This window comes from Hylobates moloch, unplaced genomic scaffold (genome assembly GCF_009828535.3).
Source record: "Hylobates moloch isolate HMO894 unplaced genomic scaffold, HMol_V3 SCAFFOLD_20, whole genome shotgun sequence".
In the NCBI taxonomy this organism is placed as follows: domain Eukaryota; kingdom Metazoa; phylum Chordata; class Mammalia; order Primates; family Hylobatidae; genus Hylobates; species Hylobates moloch.
In genome coordinates, this window is record NW_026652295.1 from 37847826 (window position 1) to 37867212 (window position 19387).

Sequence of the window (19387 nt, forward strand, 5' to 3'; positions counted from 1 at the left end):
CTGTCTCTTCCACATCTGGCCACTTTCTCCTTCCTCCTCCCTTCCCGGCTTCCAAATTCCTCAGGCCAGGGTGGCTCTCAGAGCACTTTTCCACCTGGCTGATGTTACTTGTTAGATGTTAACTGAGGTCCTTATTTCCTCAGGAGGACCATGACAAAGCAGAAAGCAGAAAAGTCACTGGCCTTTGTGTCCTGAATCCTAAGCCCTTAGGGGAACTGAAAGGTTTAAGTCATTAAAAAAAAAAAAAAAGGGGAGACATTAAAAAAAAAAAAACTAAACTGGACCATTCCCCACTCTTCAGGGCAGCACACTCCAGGCCTGGAGCCCAGGGGTGTGGCCGGGTGAGGTAAGGGCCGAGAGAACTGGAGATGGGAGTCTCAGCATAGCTGTTGTCACTGACGTGAAGGTTCTCTGGCTTCTAAGGAGTCAAGTCCTTCTTTGTCTGGTCTGGCTCCTCAAGTGAATGGACACCCTTCCCCCAGCCAGGCCTTCAGCATTGGTGAGGCCATGAGGGAGGGGCTCAGGGCCTGGGGAATTTTGTGCAGATTTTCTCTCCTCTGCCTCCAGATCCTGTGAGTGTGTGTGCATGTATCTGAGAGAGAGAGACAGATACAGAGACAAGAGAAAGAGAGAATTCCTTCCTTGGATCCAAATGCTTAACATGGACCCAGGAGGACTGAGATGGGTGGGGTTGGAAACTGCGCTTCTGAAACATGCTTATTAGAACAATCCAGTCCAAGGCTGAGGGAGTAGGAGTAGTAAGATACAGACTCCCTGATGCCAGCCCCCTTTTACAGGTGAGGAAACTGAGGCACAGAGAGGGGAGTGGCTGGTCGAGATCACACAGGGCTTAAAGGAAGAGTGTCCCTGCCTCTCAGGCCAGGGGAATTTATTCCTTGCAGAAGGCCAGCGGCAACTCCTGTGACGACCCACAGGGACGGGTGGCTACCTTTGGCCTTAACATCCACTGAGGACCTCGTTTCCCCGTGATAAAACAGCATATTACAAATAATAGTTCTTTTCTTATGGAGTCGAAGGGAGGAGTAAATCACTTACTACAAGTAAAGAGCTTAGAACAGTGCCTAGCACATGATAAGCATTTAATAAATGCTAACAATAAATAATAATAACAATAATAAATAATGATGATAAGGATAAAAGATGCTGCTGTTTTAGAGGGGACAACCCAGTGGTGTTGAGTCTGATCTTGCCTCACCGGTCAGAGAGGGCGGGGAGAGGTGGCCCCCCAGGGCCAGAGGTCTGCCTGCTTCGGGCATGGTGGGACCCGCGGTGGGCAGTCCCTAGGCCCTACATTTGCACACTGGGCACTCACTTTCCAGTCTCTGCCTCGAGGCTCCCTGTGAGTCATGCATGTCCACTTGCCTGATCCTGGCCGGCAGAGCAATAGTATCAGCCTGGGAGCCCCCCAAGGGCAGGGCCCCATCCTGCGTCACCGCTTGCTCAGCCCTTCTGCCTGGCCAGCCCTGAGAGGGGGTCAGCCAAGGTGCTGCCTGCCTCATAGCTGCCAGCCCCCAGAGCATCTGCTTTCCTCCTGTTCTTGTCCACTCAGCCTGGCTGGGAACGATGATGACAGCTGACACGCACGTGGCACCTCCTCAAGGCTGACATAGACACTTCTCAGTCCTTTGTGCGCACAGTCACTCGTTTAGTCCCTGCAGATCAAAGCTGCTCTTATCTCCATTTTGCAGAGGAAATAAATTGCAGATGCAAGATTTGCCCAGGGTCACAGAGCTGGCAAGCTGTGGAACCAGGATTTCAACACAGGCAGGCTGGCTCCAAACTCAGCACCCTTAAGGGTCACGCTCTGAGGGCACCCCTTTCTCTCCTCCTCCAGGCTTTGGGTGGCCTGGCTGAGGTGGAAAATAGCAATGAGTTCCCTACTGCAGACAGTGCACCAGCTTTCTTGGGCTGTCTCCATCGTGTTGTCATCACTCCTACCTTCCCTCCCTCGTGCCTGTGGCCTCACTGTCTGTTCTGTTCTGTGGCCTCACTGTCCATTCTGTTCTGTGGTTTCTGAACCGAGGTCTAGTACTCTGTTTTTGTATTTCCCACATCCAGACCTCTCCAGGTGGCTCCCAACATGGCTTCTTAACACCCCTGTCCCTGCCCTATTCTCTTTTGTCCCCTCCCCACTCCCCCTCCCACCTCCTGGCTGTAGACTTCAGAGTTTCAGCTCTTCTTTTCATTGGTTGAGAAGCAGACAAAGAACTGGCCAAGATGAACCTTCCTCTGGGCACTCCAGCAGGCCAGGTTGGTTCCTTCTGGGGCGAGCATTTCTGAGCATGAGGGGTGTGGGCATGGCAGTGAAGGCTTCGTGGGAGAGTCCAGTGGGGCCAGGCATGAGGACAGAGAGGTCCGAGGTGAGATCGAGTTGGGACCACAGTGCCTAACCCAACACACTGGCCTGCCCCTTCCTCCCAGGAGGAAGTTTTGAATGCTAGGTCCTCTTTCTGGAGTGTGTTAAGTACAAAGCATGCCACTTCCACACTTCAGCAGTCTCTTCCTCCCCTCCATTTTCCTCTGTCCAGCCCCCTACACCTTCAGAGAGCCACCAGGTAAACTCTGTAAAGATTTGCTGATGACTCTCAGGGCTGATATAGCCAGCAGGCGGCTGGTCTCAGTCCAGCGGCTGAATCCTTACTCTATGGCTCATCCACACCGCAGAAAAGCCAGGGGCAAGCCAATGGGGGCCTCGGGAAGCGGGCGTGGGCCCTGTTGTTTACTCTCTGGTGCTGCTCCTGGGTCTGGCCTTGGTCCACGCAGGGCCAGGATGGATGGCACAAGTGAGATGGTGTAACAGCCTTTACCCCTTCCTTGGCCAAAGGGCTGACCCTGACCCAGTTCCAAGATGGTCACAGGGAGAGGCCACATGGAACTCCCTGGGTCCTTGGGATACCACCTGCAAGATGGGTGGAGGGAATGGAATCACAGGTGCCCATGGAGGCCAAGAGCCCAGCTGCCCCAGGTGACCCTGGGTGTTAGCTGGTACTGCCAGGAGCTCTGGCTGGGCTGATATGTATGTATGGTGGGAACCACTGTGTTATGTGCTATCTTAGTAGCAACCTTCATTAACACTCTGCAAACAGAAGTAGCCTTTGCAGACTCTACCTGGCTTTGCAAACCGTTGTTGGGGCCTTCAAACACAGTGGGGCAGGGTGAGGCAGGAGGAGCCCATTGGCTTGCCCCTGGCTTTTCTGTGGTGTGGATGAGCCATAGAGTAAGGATTCAGCAGCTGGACTGAGACCAGCCGCCTGCTAGCTGTATCAGCCCTGAGAGTCATCAGCAAATCTTTACAGAGTTTACCTGGTGGCTCTCTGAAGGTGTACGGGGCTGGCAGTCCAGCCTTCAATCCATTCTTGCCACCAGCCCTGGACAAACGCACACGGGGAGAGGGTAGTTTCTCTCTGTGTAGGTTCCAGTCTCAGATGCTGCCTTTGTCTCTGGGCATACTCAGAATTAGGTTTGGTTATGAATGACAGAAAAACCCAAATAATAGTGTTTAACATAAGATGTTTATTTCTCTCTCACATAAAGGAGGTCGGGTGATATTCCCTTTGTCAGGATGGCTCTGTGATCGTCAGAGATCCAGACTCTTCCTACCTTACTGTGCCACTCAAACATTGCCGCTACTTCATGGTGCCGTGTGGCTGCCAGAGCTCCAGCCACCATATCGGCATTGCAGCCAGCTAAAGGAAGGAAGTGGGGAAGAAGGGCATGCCGCCCCCCACCCAAAAGTCACATCCCATGTCACCCAGGACATGTCTCTGTATATCCTATTGGGCAGAATTAATCATATAGCTGCACCTAGCCTCAAGGGTGGATGGAAAATGTAGTCTTTAGTTTGGGTGGACATGTGCCAAGCTTAAAATCAGGGGTCTTGCTACTGAGGAGGACGACCAAAGAAAGAATGGAGTATAACTAGCTGTCCTTGCCACAGCCTGCAGCGTGAGCAGAAGGTTCCAGATGCTGTATGATTCCCCTAGGTCCCTCTGGATAGCATCCTTGCTGTGGGGAGTGGGACTCTGGCTCCCGGTCGGGTCCCTGTCTCCAGCTTTGGGACTTGAAGTCTTCCTTGGAGCTGTGGTGGCGGCAGGAACATACCCTCCCTGGCGTCTCCAGCTGGGAGAGGATGAGTTTGATGATCAAGGCCAGCCATGCCATCCCAAAGAGGATCCACAGGGACACCATGTTCTTGTACCACAGTGGGTACCTCTGGGAGGGGTTCATTCCTGGGGAAGAGGCAAGGTCAGAGGATGGAGGCCTGGGAAAGTCAGGACCACATTCCCCAAACAGAAACAGAGATACATGGTTTGATTCGTATAAGCAAGTTGGGGGGTCAATGGGACAGAACATGGAGACTCCTAGCCTCATGGTCACCTCTGAAGGATTCCAGAGAGCCTCCCTGGATTGGCACTTGGGTTTAGGAGCTACATTTCCTCTTTGTCTTTCTGAGGGAATCTGTTTATGCTCCATCCCAGCAGTTCTCAAAGTGTGGTCCCTGGGGCTGGCAGCATCAGCATCCCTGAGAGCTTGCTGGAAATGCGAATGATGGGGCCCCTACCCCAGACCTACTGAATCAGAAACCCTGGGCATAGGCCCAGCAATCTGTATGTTTTGTTTTGTTTTGTTTTGTTTTGTTTTGGAGACAGAGTCTCACTCTGTTGCCCAGGCTGGAGTGCAGTGGCGTGATCTTGGCTCACTGCAACCTCCGCCTCCTGGGTTCAAGCAATTCTTCTGCCTCAGCCTCCCAAGTAGCTGGGACTACAGGCACACACCGCCATGCCCAGCTAATTTTTTGTATTTTAGTAGAGACAGGGTTTCACCATTGTTGCCCAGGCTGGTCTTGAACTCCTGAGCTCAGGCAATCCACCCACTTCGGCCTCCCAAAGTGCTAGGATTACAGGCGTGAGCCACCGTGCCCAGCCAGAAATCTGCATTTTAACAAGCCTCCAGAGGATTTCGATGTCCGCTCTAGTGTTGGCCAGTCTCTGTTTGGTTTTCTTGTATCTGAAAGGAGGCAGCTTGCTGGAGCCAGGGGATTTGGGATGAACGATGGAACCATCAGAATATGTATCCTGACTCGGTTCTTCAGCCACCTGTCTGAACCTCCTTCACCTGTGAGATGGGGAATACGACTGTGCCCCCTTGGCTTTTAGGATGAAAGTCCAAATCCTCAAGGCCCTCTGCCCGCTTCTGCAGCACACCTCTCCCCTCTGACTGCCTGGCCATTCTGGTCTTTTTCCCGTTTCCCCATCCATCATTTTTCCTGCCTCTGGGCCTTTGTACTTATGGCCTCGCAGATCCAAATGCTCTTCATTTTCCATTTTTCTTGGCCTGGTTACCTTCCCTCATCCTGCAGACCTCAGTTCAGACATCGCTCCCTACAGACCACGTTGGGTTCCTCTGTTACACGTGCTGCTTTCATGGCCTATGTGTGTCTGCTGGGAAAGTTACTTCCTCATCTGTAAAATGGAGACAGTAAGAGTCCTCCTCCTATGACTGTTGGGAGGATCACATGGGCTGATGCAGCTCAAGTGCTCAGAACGGTGCCTGGTACATAACAGGTGCCCAAGATCTATAGGTGGTTGCTTGTTTCACTCACCACCAGACACCCCCAACGACGTCGGTGCTGGGTAAGTGTGGCCGAGGGAGGGGACTGATGGGAGCTGCTGTGAGTCTTAGATAAATCTTGCCAAGGATTTGCCCTATCATTTAGTACCCTCCCTGGAGGTCTGTGCTGCCTCCCTCATCAGATTGGAATCATTCAAAGGGTAGAGCTCTCCCCTCCTATTCCTTCGTCATCCTTTTCTGTCTTTGCTCCCTGTACCATGCCTCTGTCTACTCCTTATCCTGTCCTGCTGGCCCCAAGACAGCCTCTCTCTCCAGGTCCCCCAAGGCTGGGCCCCTCTCTAGGACCCCCACATGGGGATGAGGCGCCACCTGGGAGCTGACCTGTGCAGCCTGGCAGGAGCTGGGATTGGATTAGGCTGATTGGGTTATGGGGCTCTGATTCCGCTGATGGTCCTAAATGAGATCAGGCGCTGAGCCGGCCCTCTGGCCCTGCCATCCGCCAGCTTGGCTTGCTCCTGGCGACAGAGGGGAGGAGGCGCTCTTCTCCTTTTTTATTTCATTTTTTTTTAAGCTGAAATCATAAGTGGCAGGAGACCTGGCAGCTGGCAAGGCGCTCAACTGAGCTGCAAATGCAATTGGGAGGCGCGAGGGCTATGGGGCCGGGGAGGAGCAGCCGGCTGGGACCTGGGGGTGGCTCTGGCCACAGCCTTCAGGCAGAGGAGTGGCTGTGAAGACAGTGCCTCTTGTGGCTGGTGATGCAGGGACGTGAACACCCAGTAGCCAAGTGGTGGACCTCAGTATCCCCATCCAAGAAAGGCTGTCCCTATTACTGGAGGACAAGGAGAGCTGAGAGGTTTGAGGAATAGGCATGGAAGACTCTGAGACATGGGTGGTGTGAAGGGCCCAGGCTTGGGAGTTTATCTTAGACTTGCCCTGACTCACTTGCTCTACAACCTTATGCAACTCCCTTCCCTCCTCCAGGCCTCAGTGTCTCCATTTGTATAAGGAAGACCCCTTGCAGGTGAAGCCGTTGGGGCTCTCATTGTGGTGACCTGCTGCAAGGCACTGCCATGACTACAGAGGGGCCCAGGAGGTAGCACGTCCCCAGAGATGTGGTGAAGGGGGCAGCTCTGCCAATTGCAGTGGCTGCTGGGCAGGAGTGTTCTTGCCCATCCTTGCACCAGGCCTGGGCAGTCCCTCTGGGCTTAAAGTTTGGACTGGATCTCCTCAGTCAGATTGTATTGGTAGAAGGGGGGGTTACAGATTTTGGACTTTATCCTAAAACTATGGGAAAACAATGAAGTTCTTCAGAGGAGTTGGGCAGGTGACATCATAGCCTTTGTAATTTTTAAAGGTCATAAGAGCCAACAGGGGACAAGGAGAGAGGCTGCACAAGTCCATGCGTGCCATCCTTATTATGCTCTGTTTAAGTAGCAAAACTATAGGATTGTGCAGTGCCCAACCTGTGCAGCTATATGCAACAACCCTGCCTGGACTAGGGAAATGGCAGTGGAAATAGAGAAGAAATGACAGATCTAAGAATCATACTCTGAGCTGCGAGGGTGCAGGGATGGCCCTTTGAGCTACTGGGCTCAGTTGTCCTGAGACATATCTCTCTACTCTGAGGGTAAAGGTGGGAACATGACCCAGTTGGAAGAAATCTTCCCAAGAATTTCCTTCCAGAGCAACAGACCTCCCAGGATGAGGGAGATCAAGAGGGGCAGTGTGAGACCCCAACACCTGACCCCTCTTCCTGGGGACCTTGCAAACAGAGGCTAGAAGGCACTGAGGGGCTCTAGGGACTGCCTCATTTTATAGGCAGGAACGCTGAGGCCCAGAGAGGAGACATTTTAGGTGGTCTGGAAAGAGTATGAATTTTGGAGTCAAATAGATCAGGATTCACATCTTACTAGCTGTGCAATCTCAGGCAGATGGCTCAGCCTCTCTGAGCTTCAGCTTCCTCCTCGGTAAAATGGGGGTGACAATTGTTGCTGTAGGTTGCCTGAGGAGTTAGCTGAAACTAACTTCATTCTTCCAGTTTGGGTTCTGTCGCTGAAGAAGTGAAGAAGGGCAAGGCCTCCTCCCCACTTTAGGGTCTGGGATCAGAGGGAGTGCACGAAGCCCCTCGAGGCTGGCGCGGTGGTGGTGCCAGCGGCACCTTCAAGGACAGCAAGGGGTGGTGGTGAGGCTGAGCTGGGGCGCAGCCACTCCGCCACGGCACAGAATGTCCCTCCACTGCCACCTGCTGGGCATCGGCCTCAGCCTGATTATGCAAGGCTGGTGGCTTCTGGGGCCCGTGTCTTGCCTAGGTTGGGTAGTGCCACTGATTAAACCCACCCTGGGTCCACTGACCATGAGGCCCTTTCTTGCTGGCACTCAGAATCTGCCTGCCAACTGTTTTCCCACAGGGCTCTGGAGAGGCTGGGGTTCCAAGAGTCTCCCGGACCCTACTGCCTGATCCCCGGGTACTGTGTGATCTCCAGCCCCGGAGCAGTGGTACGGTTTAGCGTTCCATGGGGAGAGAGTGAAGTGGGGAAGGGAGACCCTGGGGCAAGCATGGACCCAGGAGGGAGGCGGGGACTCCCGTCACGTGGAGAGCTCTAGGCATAATAGGTGGGCCCGCGGACGTGTCGGACCTCTCTGCGTTGGTCAAGAAGGGCCGGAGTGACTTCAGACCCGTCACACAACAAAAGCGGGTACAGTGTCTCCGGATTTGGGGCCCCAAAGCCCCCACATGGCGTGCACACAGCAGGTGCGCCAGCTGCGGGAGCAGATGAGTGAGAGGTGTAGGCAGCCGAATGTCCCCGCCAGCCCGACCGTCAGGAACTCTCACCAATCACGTAGTCACCGAAGCCCACGGTGCTGAGGGTGATGAAGGCGAAGTAGAAGCCCTCCGTGTAGCTCCAGCCCTCCATGTGGGAGAAGAGCAGCGGTGGCAGCAGCAGGAAGAGCAGGAGGCCCGAGAGGAGGGCGCCAGAGCCCGCCAGCCACCGCGCCTTGTCCGGGTCCTGTGGGTGCAACAGTGTCCCCAGGCCTCCTGAGGGCTTCACCCCATGCGTGGGAGCCGAGGGAGCTGGAGGCAGGCCAGAGCTCTCCCCAGTAGGAAGGGTGCTCTTCACCTGGTCTGTGTTCTCCAGGTTCCCTGCCTGGAGCCTGTGCCTCATGTCCTTCCCGTCTGCCCCGTCCCACCCGGTCTCCACCATTAATGCCCTTTTTCACTAAGGACCCTATTCTGAGTAGTGACCCCCAATCCCAACACAACCCCACCAGTAACCGCTGCTCCCACCTCGTCATTAGTAACCCCAATTCCCACCACAGCCCCTCCTTCTAGAAGTGACCCATCCCCACCCCGTCCAGCAGCCCCCTCACCTGCCAGGTGCCCCCCAGCCTGCTGGCGCAGTGGTTTACTCCCTGCTGCATGAGATACCCCAGTCGGTTGAGCACCACGAGGTTGAGTGGGATCCCCACAAGGGCAAAGAAGATGCAGAAGAGGCGGGCAGCCATCGTGTTGGGGCTCAGGTTGCCATAGCCTGAGGTGAAAGGGGGCACTCAGGGGACCTTTCCAGCCCAGCCCTGTCCACTCGCCACCACAGCCCCACTCCTGGGCCCAACCCCCAGGGCCCTCATTCTAACCCACTGTAGATATGGGCAGCTGATACTTACCAAGGCCCTCCTTTTCTGTGCAGGGCACCCTGTACATTCATTCTCTCAGTTCACCTTTGAAACCACCCTTCCAAATCAGAATTATGTGCCATATTTTACAGGCTGGAGAAGCTCTAGGAGGCTAAGCTGCATGCGTGAGCTCAAACCCACCAAATGTGAGTCTCCTCTTCCTCTCTTCATGTCCTCCCTCTCTGGATGGGCAGAGGGATGCTGGAGGGGGCAGAGCCTCCAGCTGTTGCACTCTTAGGATCTACTGCACCATTCAGGCTGAGGCCATGCTGTCTCCACACTGCTCCCAGCCATGCCTGGGCACAGTGGGGCACTGAAGCTGGCCATCCCTGCCCAGCACGGCACTCCTCTTGCAACCTTTGCTCTGGGATCCCCATGGCCTGGCCCAGACTTTCTCACAGCTGCACTGCAGAGAGCAGCTCTTCCCACACCAGTCTCCTTCCTTCCCTCTCTCCTTTCACAGGTATCAGACCTGCTTGCAGTCTGAGGCTTTTGCCATTAATTCCTGCTCCTTCTCTTTTATCCTTCAAAGGCTCCCCTCAATATATCTGTTGTGCATCTAATTCTGTCTTGATATCTGATTCCTGGAGGACCCAAACTAGCACAACGGGGCTCCCTCATAAACCTCAGTGGGAGGGAGGGACAGACGGTAAGTCTTCAGCTGCCTAGGGGAGGAGGTAGAAGTTGGGGGGGGTCTCTGATCATCAAGATAGGGAGAGGGGAAGCTAGGGGAGGAAAAGATGTTCACAAAAGATTCTATCCATCTCGACATTCTTTTCTCCTCCAGCTCTGCCTCCACCCTTCTTGATCACCACCACTGTCTTGTCTTACTAAAGTGCAAACCTGATTAGATCATCATTGAGGTTATAACCCTTCCTCAGTCTCCTGTCTGCTGGAGAAAGTCCAAGCTCTGGCCCAGCCTTTTTCTGAGACTCGTCTGCTGCCCCCGCTTCCCTAGCTGCAGCCACATTGCTGGCCTGCAGAACTCTCCAGGTCCACTCGTGCCTCTGCACCTTTGACCACAATGCTTCCTCTATGAAGAGTGTCCCTCCTCTTTACCCACATAAATATAAATGACCCTTCCAGCCCTCGACTCTCCAGTGCAGCCGCTCCTCATCCAGGGCCCCCTCCAGCACTCTCCCTTGCACTGTGTGAGAAAGATTTGTTTCCATGTCTGCCTCTTCCAAGTATATCAAGTATATGCTCTGAGCCCCTCAAGAGCAGGGACTGGGTCTTTTTTTTGTTTTGTTTTGTTTTGTTTTGTTTTTTTTTTTTTGGAGACGTAGTTTTGCTCTGTTGCCCAGGCTGGAGTGCACTGGCACAATCTTGGCTCACTGCAACCTCCACCTCCTGGGTTCAAGCTATTCTCCTGTCTCAGCCTCCTGAGTAGCTGGGATTACAGGCATGTGCCACCATGCCCAGCTAATTTTTGTATTTTTAGTAGAGACGGGGTTTTGCCATGTTGGCCAGGCTGGTCTCGAGCTCCTGACCTCAGGCGATCTGCCCGCCTTGGCCTACCAAAGTGCTGGGATTACAGGCGTGAGCCACCACACCTGGCCTGGGACTGGTTCTTAATCATCATATTCTCAGCAGCTGGCAAAGAATCTGACCGTTAATAGGTGCCCTTCACTATATGTGTGTTGAATGCATAAAGAATGAGTGAGTGAATGAATGAGGAAATACAAAAGTGAATGTGTAAGTAAATGAACAAATGCCTCTCATTCTGCCTCCTGTCACTGCCTAACATTCTTGCTTGCCCAGATGGGGTCACTGTGCCCACACACCCTACACTCGTCTGTACTATATTGAAACCAGTGTTTACATCCACCCCCACCTTACTGAGGGGTCCCAAGAGAGGTCAAACTATGTACAAGTCCAGAGCATGTGCTTTGGAGTCTGGTGCACCTCCTAGGTTTGGATCCCAGCTCAGCTCCTTGCTGGCTGTGGGACCTTGGGCAAGTGGCTTGATCTTTCTTTCTTCTTTTTTTTTTTTTTTTTTTTTTGTGACAGAGTCTTGCTCTGTGGCCAGGCTGGAGTGCAGTGGTGCGATCTTGGCTCACTGCAACCTCTGACTCCCTGGTTCCAGCGATTCTCCTGCCTCAGCCTCCTGAGTAGCTGGGATTACAGACACGTGCCACCACACCCAGCTAATTTTGCATTTTTAGTAAAGTTGGGATTTCACCATGTTGGCCAGGATGGTCTCAATCTCCTGACCTTGTGATCTGCCCGCCTTGGCCTCCCAAAGTGCTGGGATTACTGGTGTGAGCCACCGCACCCAGCTTTTCTTCTTTCTTTCTTTCTTTCTTTTTCTTTCTTTCTTTCTTTCTTTTCTTTCTTTCCTTCCTTCCTTCCTTCCTTCCTTCCTTCCTTCCTTCCTTCCTCTCCCTCCTTTCTTTTGGCTTGACCTTTATGAATCTGCTTCCTCCTGTAAAATGGGGATGCTGACATCCACCTACAGTGGGGGGCAATGATGAAATGAGGAATGGAGGTACACTGTAGAAGGGAATGTGAGCCTGCAAGCATCTGGTATATACAAAGTGCTAAATGTTTGTTGAATAAATGAATGATGGAACTCCAGTGAACTGGCTTCTGGTCTGAGGACTTCAGAAGCCTCTTGAGTCCCCATCTACCTCCCCCTCTGGCCTTTATGGGGTTCCTCTTCCAAAGGAGAGAGTTCTCCTTTCTGTAGGCTTCTAGGGTGAGGTAAACCTCTTACTTTCCACCCACCTCTCTGCCTGCCTCCTCACCAACCCCTCCTTCTCCAGCTGTAGGTCCTGCCAAGTTCCATCCTCTGTTCCTAGTTTTTCTTCAGTTTTCACCAGTGGGATGGGGACACTAAGATTCCAGCTCTGAGAAGAGCCCCATGGAGGCCTGCAGCATTCTCAGGCTGACGTTAAATGGGTTTTTTTCCTTCCCACTATTCTCAGCCATCCCTCAGGTCAGCAAAATCAGCGGATGTCAATAATCCTACCTGTCGAACACTGGGTAGCCACAGCCCCACCCAAGCCACCTCTCACTTCAGCATGTCTCCTCACTGTCACCTTGCATCTTGTTGGGATCTCTGGGCATCCTGCAAGGACCCCACAAGTCTATCTATGATTGGTCTCCTCTGTACTCTCTCTGAATGCAGCTCCTGTTTCCAACCGTCTCCACCTACATGGACCTCCTTACTGCTCCCCAAACACACAAGCCACGCTGCCATCTCAGGGCCTTTGCACTTGCTGGCAGAGGATTCTCTCCTCAGATATCATCAGTTTGCCCCATTATTTTACTCACGTCTCTGCTTCAATGTTACTGTATCAGCGAGTCCTTGAATGAATACCCCACCTACAATAGGTGCCCCCATCACTATGAGACCCCGTTAACTAGCTTTACTTTTCTCTATGCACACCCCACATGGATTATTGTCCATGTATCTGTTTAGTGTGCGTCCCCTCACACTGGAATGTCAGCTCCCCAAGGGCCGGGACTTGCTAATTTTGGTTACCATTGTATCCTCAGCACCAGTGTCTGGCCCACACTAGGTACATACATACATATGTACATACGTACATACATACACACCAATGTATGTATGTACATATGTATGTATTTATCTTTTGAGGCAGAGTCTTGCTGTATTGCACAGGCTGAAGTGCAGTGGCACAATCTCGGCTCACTGCAACCTCCGCCTCCCAGGCTCAAGCAATTCTCGTGCTTCAGCCTCCCAAATAGCTGGGATTACAGGCACCTACCACCACGTCCGGCTAATTTTCGTATTTTTAGAAGAGATGGGGTTTCACCATGTTGGCCTGGCTGGTCTCTAACTCCTGGCCTCATGGGATCTACCTGCCTCGACTTCCCAAAATGCTGGGATTATAGGCAAGAGCCACCGTGCCCAGCCTTCAATTTATTTGTTGAACAAATGGATGGATGAATGAAGGAACCAGTGAGCAAGCCAGGAATGGAGTTCACAGATGAGTGATTTCTGGGCTCAGGCCTGTCCTATTGGCCCAGAGGTATTTGTGTTAGGGCTTGGAAAGTAGTGCCCTTACAGGGTGCTGGTCCCAGGGTAATGGGTTTGCCGAGGAGGCTCCGCTGAGCCTCTCCGAATATCCCTTCTTCCCTTGTGGCATTCCAGATGTACCTCATCTCCCATCTCCCTCTCCTTCTCTCTCCAAATTCCTCCCATGTGTAAGTGCATACAAGTATGGTCAGTGTCACAGAACCCTCACTCCCCTCCTGTTCACTCCACAATGGCTAGTCAACTCTGCTGCTCACTAGCCGTATGACCTGGGGTAGATGGTGCAACATCTCTGTGCCACCATGTCCTCATCTGTGACATGAAAATAGGCTGGACACAGTGGCTCACACCTGTAATCCCAGCACTTTGGGAGGCCGAGGCGGGTGGATCACTTGAGGTCAGGAGTCTGAGGCCAGCCTGGCCCACATGGTAAAACCTGTCTCTACTCAAATACAAAAATTAGCCAGGTATGTTGGCAGGCGCCTGTAGTCCCAGCTACTCGGGAAGCTGAGGCAGGAGAATTGCTTGAACCTGGGAGGCGGAGGTTTCAGTGAACCGAGATCATGCCACTGCACTCCAGCCTGGGCGACACAGTGAGACTCCATCTCAAAAAAGAAAGAAAGAAAATAATAAGACCTATCCTTGGAGGTTGCCATATGGACAAATTGAAATCTTAAATGTCAAAGTGCCCAGCACAGTGCCTAGTACAAGAAGACCTCGGGTGTTTCCTCAGGTGTGCTGCGTGTGGGGGGTGGGGCAGGGCCCTCCTCTCTGTGTCCTCCTCACCCTCAAGCTGGTTGAAACTGAGTGGAGAGGAAAGGACAGAGGCATAATCCAGGCTAGGGGTGGTAGAGCTGGGAAGAGAGGTAGCAAAACTGAATTTGGTGGGTCAAAGTCACAGGCCTGGAGAACAGTGTGGGAGGTGTGGGGTTTGCAGACTAAAGGACCCCCAAATCTGGGAGGTCTGGCCTATAGTGACTGTGTTTTAAAATCTCCTGCTACCCTGGAACTCAATACATGCCTGGTGAATGCATATTTAATGGAATTCCTTAACGTGGAAGTATTTACTGAGTGGCTGCTCTATGCTGGGCCTTGTAATAGACCCTTGGGGATGTAAAGATGAATCGGCCCATCCTGCCAGTCCCTCAGGGGCTCAGGGCCCCTGGAGTCTGAGATGCCTCCCTAGCATGCTTGTCTCAAGGATTGCCCAAGCTCCCATGTAGCTCTGAGGTCTGCTTTCAAGAAGTTCTGGCCAATTTAAAACTAGATGGAGAATCCTCTGGGTGCTCTTGCCTTACCCAGCCCTGTGGGGAGGCTGGGATACTGGTGTCCTGGAGAGGATCCTGGCTGGCCAGGAAATGGGAGGCGGTAGCCCAAGTCACCAGTGATATCAGCCTGCCACCTGGTGGCAAGTCCTGTGTCATGCAGGGGTTGGGGCAGAAGGATCTGGGTGGCTCGACTTGCATGATTTCCTGGGTTTCAGAACTGCAGGGATCTCTCCTGCCCTTCTTCTCTGCACAGCAGCCCCTCAGCACCCTCCTGAGACAAGCTCTACCTCAGCTCTTCCGCAGGGGAGGGTCAGTCCAGGTGTCCCTGTGTGTGGGGAGGATGGCGATGAGGAGTGGAGGGGCTGTCTGCAAGCTGCAGAGAGGCTGTGGGAATGGGGTCTGGAGACAAGGACATGGGAGGAATGGCCACCTCCCCCAGGGCTGAGAAGCAGGGGGGTCTAAAGCTCTTTCTTTGGATTTCTACTCCTTCTTCCTTCCTAACTTTCCCTCCACTCCTCCCGACCACCAACCCCCGGGGCTCAGTGTTGGGTGGGCTCAGCTGAGGAGACTGGCACCCTTGTAGTGCCCAGAGACGTGTTTCTTGCTGTACTGGGAGACCTCTGCTTCCTGAAAGGCCATGTGGGGCAGAAGTCCCCTACAGCAGTGCGTGTCAAACTCGAACAGTGCACAGGAATCCCCTGGGGACCTGGGTGAGCTGCAGAGGCTGAGTCAGCAGGTCTGTAGTGAGGCCCGAGACTGCTCCCAGGTGGTGGTCATGCTGCAGAGCCGAACTGCACTTGGAGTCATGAGACTCTAGGTAACGCCTCCAAAAGGCAACCAGCCTGTTGCCTCTCAGGGAGCTGCCTCCTTCCCCACCCCCATCCCCCGGCCCCATCTGGCCCTTACCAATGGTGGTGATGGTGGACACAGAAAAGAAGAAGGAGCCCACGAGCTCCCAGCGCCCCATGCTGGTGGTGTTGCTGAGAAGGCTGGCCCCGTGTTTGTACGCTTGGACGACGTCCTGGGGAAGAGGCTGCAATGACCACCAGGCTCTGTGGGGTGACGGATTTCCTGTACCCCAAAACACGCACACACACACACACACGCACACAAACCTACACACACAGCCCTCACAATTACTCTTCGATCCCAGCCCACCAGGGCAAGGAGGCTCTACCCCTCTCACCAAGGGCTCACCAGGTACAGCTACCAACAGCTACCATGGGGACAGCTCCTTCCCCACCCTCTACCCAGGGGCTAGGTCAGGTTGGAGTCCTAGTAAACCAGCCACTCATTTTCTCCCCTGCTCACTCCCATTCCTGCAACAAACACTAGGCCAGGCATGATGTGTGGTGCTTTTAGGGGACGTGACCACAAGAGACATGACCCAGCCCTCAGTGGTACATAGATAAACCTGATTAACTCTAATATGACGCACTCAATGTCACTTTGGGCATTAAGGAGGAAGTGCAGCTACACGATCCTGGGCAAGTTGCTCAACTTCTCTCTGTGCCTCAGTTTCCTTACCTGTATAATGGTAACACAAATAGTACCTACTTCATAGAGTTGTTGTGAGTGCTAAATAAGGTATTATGTGTAGACTTAGTACCTGGCACATGGTGTTAGCAGTTGCTATATTGCCTATATGCATCATATAGGCATGTGATGTTGTAGGACTCTGGGGAAGAAGGATGTTCATTCTCACTTGGGTAGGAGCAGAGGCCGCACGGAGAATGGGATGTTTTAGCTGGGCCATCCTTGAGGGTCAGGTAGGATTGCTTCTGGTGGAAGGACGTTTAGGTAGATGGGACAGCAGTGTAGAAGGTGGGAGATGAGACTGCCTGAGACCTAGATTAGGGAGACTGGTAAGAAGTGACTGAGGCCAAGCTGTGCTTGGCTTTGCCATGCCAGGGATGAAGTGGCAGGTATCATCCAAGGCCACTGAGCAAAGGGGAAGTAGGATCAGGTTTGTGTGCTCTGTGGCAGCTGGCAGTATAGAAGGGGTTGACCAGAGGAAAGAGACTCCTGCAGAGGTGAGTGACAGATGGGCCCTGGCCTGTCTCCTGGCACAGAGTGGTCCAGGAGGAACAGAGAGGAGATATTCAGAAGCCCAGGCATCTGGCCCTATTTAGTATGGGCAGTAAAGGAGATGTTTTTTTTTTTTTTTTTTGAGACAGAGTCTCGCTCTGTCGCCCAGGCTGGAGTGCAGTGGCGCGATCTCGGCTCACTGCAAGCTCCGCATCCCGGGTTCACGCCATTCTCCTGCCTCAGCCTCTCCGAGTAGCTGGGACTACAGGCGCCGGCCACCACGCCCAGCTAATTTTTTGTATTTTTAGTAGAGACGGGGTTTCACTGTGGTCTCGATCTCCTGACCTCGTGATCCGCCCGCCTCGGCCTCCCAAAGTGCTGGGATTACAAGCGTGAGCCACCGCGCCCGGCCAGGAGATGTTGCAGAGGATTGTGAGGGTGTGTGGACATGGGGCAGACAATCGAGATTTAGGACACGTGGAGGAGCAGGGCTGGGAGGAGGAGGACCGCTTGCTCTTGGCCTTGAGGAATTTCAGAAGTTGCATGTCCACATCTGGTGCTTAGAAAGAAGATCTGGGCTGGATACCACATCCTTATTCCTGGAGATGGCTGAAGCCACAGGAGGGCTGAGGAAAGGGGTGAGGTGGGGGTGGAGGGAGTTGAAGGGAAAGCCCAAAGAGATGACAGCCTGGCTGGGAATCTTGGGAAGCACCCACATCCACAGGTCCACGCTGAAGCAGTACTCATGCTGGTTAATAGCTCCAGCTCCTGGTTATGTAGCCAGGCATTCGTATGTAACCTCTCTGAGCCTGTTTCTTCACCTCTGAAACAGGATGACAAAAACAGTACCCACCTGTGAGGGAGGTGAGACAAGTGAATATGGGTAAAGCACTAGGAACAGTGCTTGGCACACGGTAAGCGCTGCACAGAGGCATTTACTGTTATTATAATCACCATCATAGCCATCTCCCCTGGCCCAGCCTGCTTGTAGTCGAAGTTCGCCACCTTTGCAAGGGTAATGGCAGGCAGCCTCAGCACCAGGACCCAGCAGTCGGGCTGTATTTGCAGAAGTCCGCAGGTGGGGGGCTGGAGGAATCACTTTAGGTCCTTAGTAGAGACAGGCCTGGCCCTGGCTAGCTCCTGACCTCACCGAATCGGCCTAGTCCGAGGGTTCAGAACACCGCTTTCGCTCCGTGCTGGGTCCCTTCCCACCCTGGCACGGTTCCGTGCCACCCTCCGGGGAATTGGCTTTGGACTGGAGACTCTGGACGGATGAGCCACCAGGACTGCAAGACGGGGATTCTGGGCTGGCGCGCGGCTGTCTGGACTCTGGGCTCTTGGACGAAGGGGTGGGGAACCAAGCCAGGACATCAATGCCTCCGCCAAATCGAGCAGCTGCCAGTCTGGCGTCGCTTCAGTCCTAAGATGCGCCACCCCTAGAACCCTCCCCGGGCTCCTCCGCCCTGCTAGGCCCCACCCTTGAGGAGCCTCTGCTCAGATTCACCTCTGAGTCCTCCCCTGAACCCCGCCTTCAGCCCTTCAAGGCAGCCGCGCAGCGGCGGCGCGCCCAGTCCTTGTGTCCGAAGACTCGGAGTAAAGCGGGTCCAGCCAGAAAGCGGCCCTGCGTCCGCCCTCCTCTCGAACCCAGGTCTGCGCACGTCGAGCCCCCTCTCTGCGTTGAGGGTGGCCCCAGCCAGCACGCCTCGGGCCCATTCCACCCACGTCCGGGACAAGCGCGCCTTCCCCCAGGCTCCTACGGCCGCGCCCGCGCCCCTGCCGTCCCAGCTCCCAGTTAGCAAACGTGCGCCCGGGTTCCCCCTCTGGAAGCAGCCAGGTGTGGCGTTTGACCCTTCGCCACGGGTCCAGGTGCTACCGACCCCCAATCAGGCTCAAACGCGCCCTTTCCCGGGTCAGGCCGGGAGGGGCCGGTTACGCGCGCGCCCCCCGCCGTCGTCGTCCTCGCCCCCGCCTGTGGATGTGTCTCCAGGCATCTGCGTCCTCACCGGGCCGGCATTGCCCTCTCGCCCCCCAAGTAGGACTCAGCCTGGCTTCTCGCAGTCCTCTCGCTAGAGCGAGGGTCTTTTCCTTCGAGGTCCCCCGACCCCCTGGTCCCCACGCAGGAACGCCCACCCCCGTTGTGCCCGCGTCTACGTTCCTGACGTTTCCCTGAGCAGGAAACGCCCGACCAGGGCCAGAGTAGGCCCTCGCGCCCTCGGCCTGTGCACCCCGCGTGTGCACCCCGCGGCCCCCTACCCCATCCCGCCGCGCCCAGGCCGGCGCTGCTCGCCCCTGACCCGGATCAGCGAGTCCAGCGCCGGGCGGTCCAGACAAGTGAAGTTCTGCAACAGCTCCCACTTGTCGCGCTGGAAGCTGCGGCTGGAATCCTGCGCCGCGCGGCCCTCCAGCGTCCAGAACACGCCGGTGCCCAGCGCCAGGTAAGCTAGGTAGGCGAGCAGCAGGAGCACGGTGCTGGGCACCGCGCAGCCCCGGACCCTGCCCTCGGGAGCCGCCCGGGCTCGCGGTCGGTACATGGCGGGAGAGGCGGGGAGCCGGCGCCGGGAGCGGTGGACTAGGACCCGGTGGAAGGGAAGGGCCAGGCGTCCAGCTCGTATCTCCTCTCGCAAACGCCTGCTGGTGCCTGGTTTCGCCGGGGAGGAGGAGTGCTGGGGAATGGGACAGCCTGGCCCCACCCAGCCCTGGGATCCAATCCCAGGGACAAAAAGAGGCTCTGAACTGTGGGCACCTGGCCCCACCTTAAATGTGTGCGAGGTGCCCACCTGCTAGGCCTAGGCCAGGGAGAAAGGGAAAGCTGCTGGGTGACCGC

The 19387-nt window shown here is 54.6% G+C and overlaps 1 protein-coding gene across 2 annotated transcripts; it reads right to left on the bottom strand.

Moving 5' to 3' along the window:
• Positions 1 to 3516: 3516 nt before the first annotated feature.
• Positions 3517 to 19193, bottom strand: KCNK17 (potassium two pore domain channel subfamily K member 17). 2 transcript variants are annotated; one of them, XM_032140491.2, is made up of 5 exons: positions 18858 to 19193; positions 15442 to 15556; positions 8962 to 9122; positions 8426 to 8600; positions 3517 to 4250 (listed from the first exon to the last, which is right to left on the bottom strand). In XM_032140491.2, the coding sequence occupies exons 1-5, from the start codon at positions 19092 to 19094 to the stop codon at positions 3940 to 3942; spliced, it is 999 nt and encodes a 332-aa protein (XP_031996382.1). In that variant the 5' UTR covers positions 19095 to 19193; the 3' UTR covers positions 3517 to 3939. The 2 variants fall into 2 exon arrangements, with proteins under 2 accessions (XP_031996382.1, XP_058288581.1); XM_058432598.1 differs by lacking the exon at positions 3517 to 4250 and adding an exon at positions 4919 to 5046 and having other exon boundaries at positions 18858 to 19094.
• Positions 19194 to 19387: the final 194 nt, after the last annotated feature.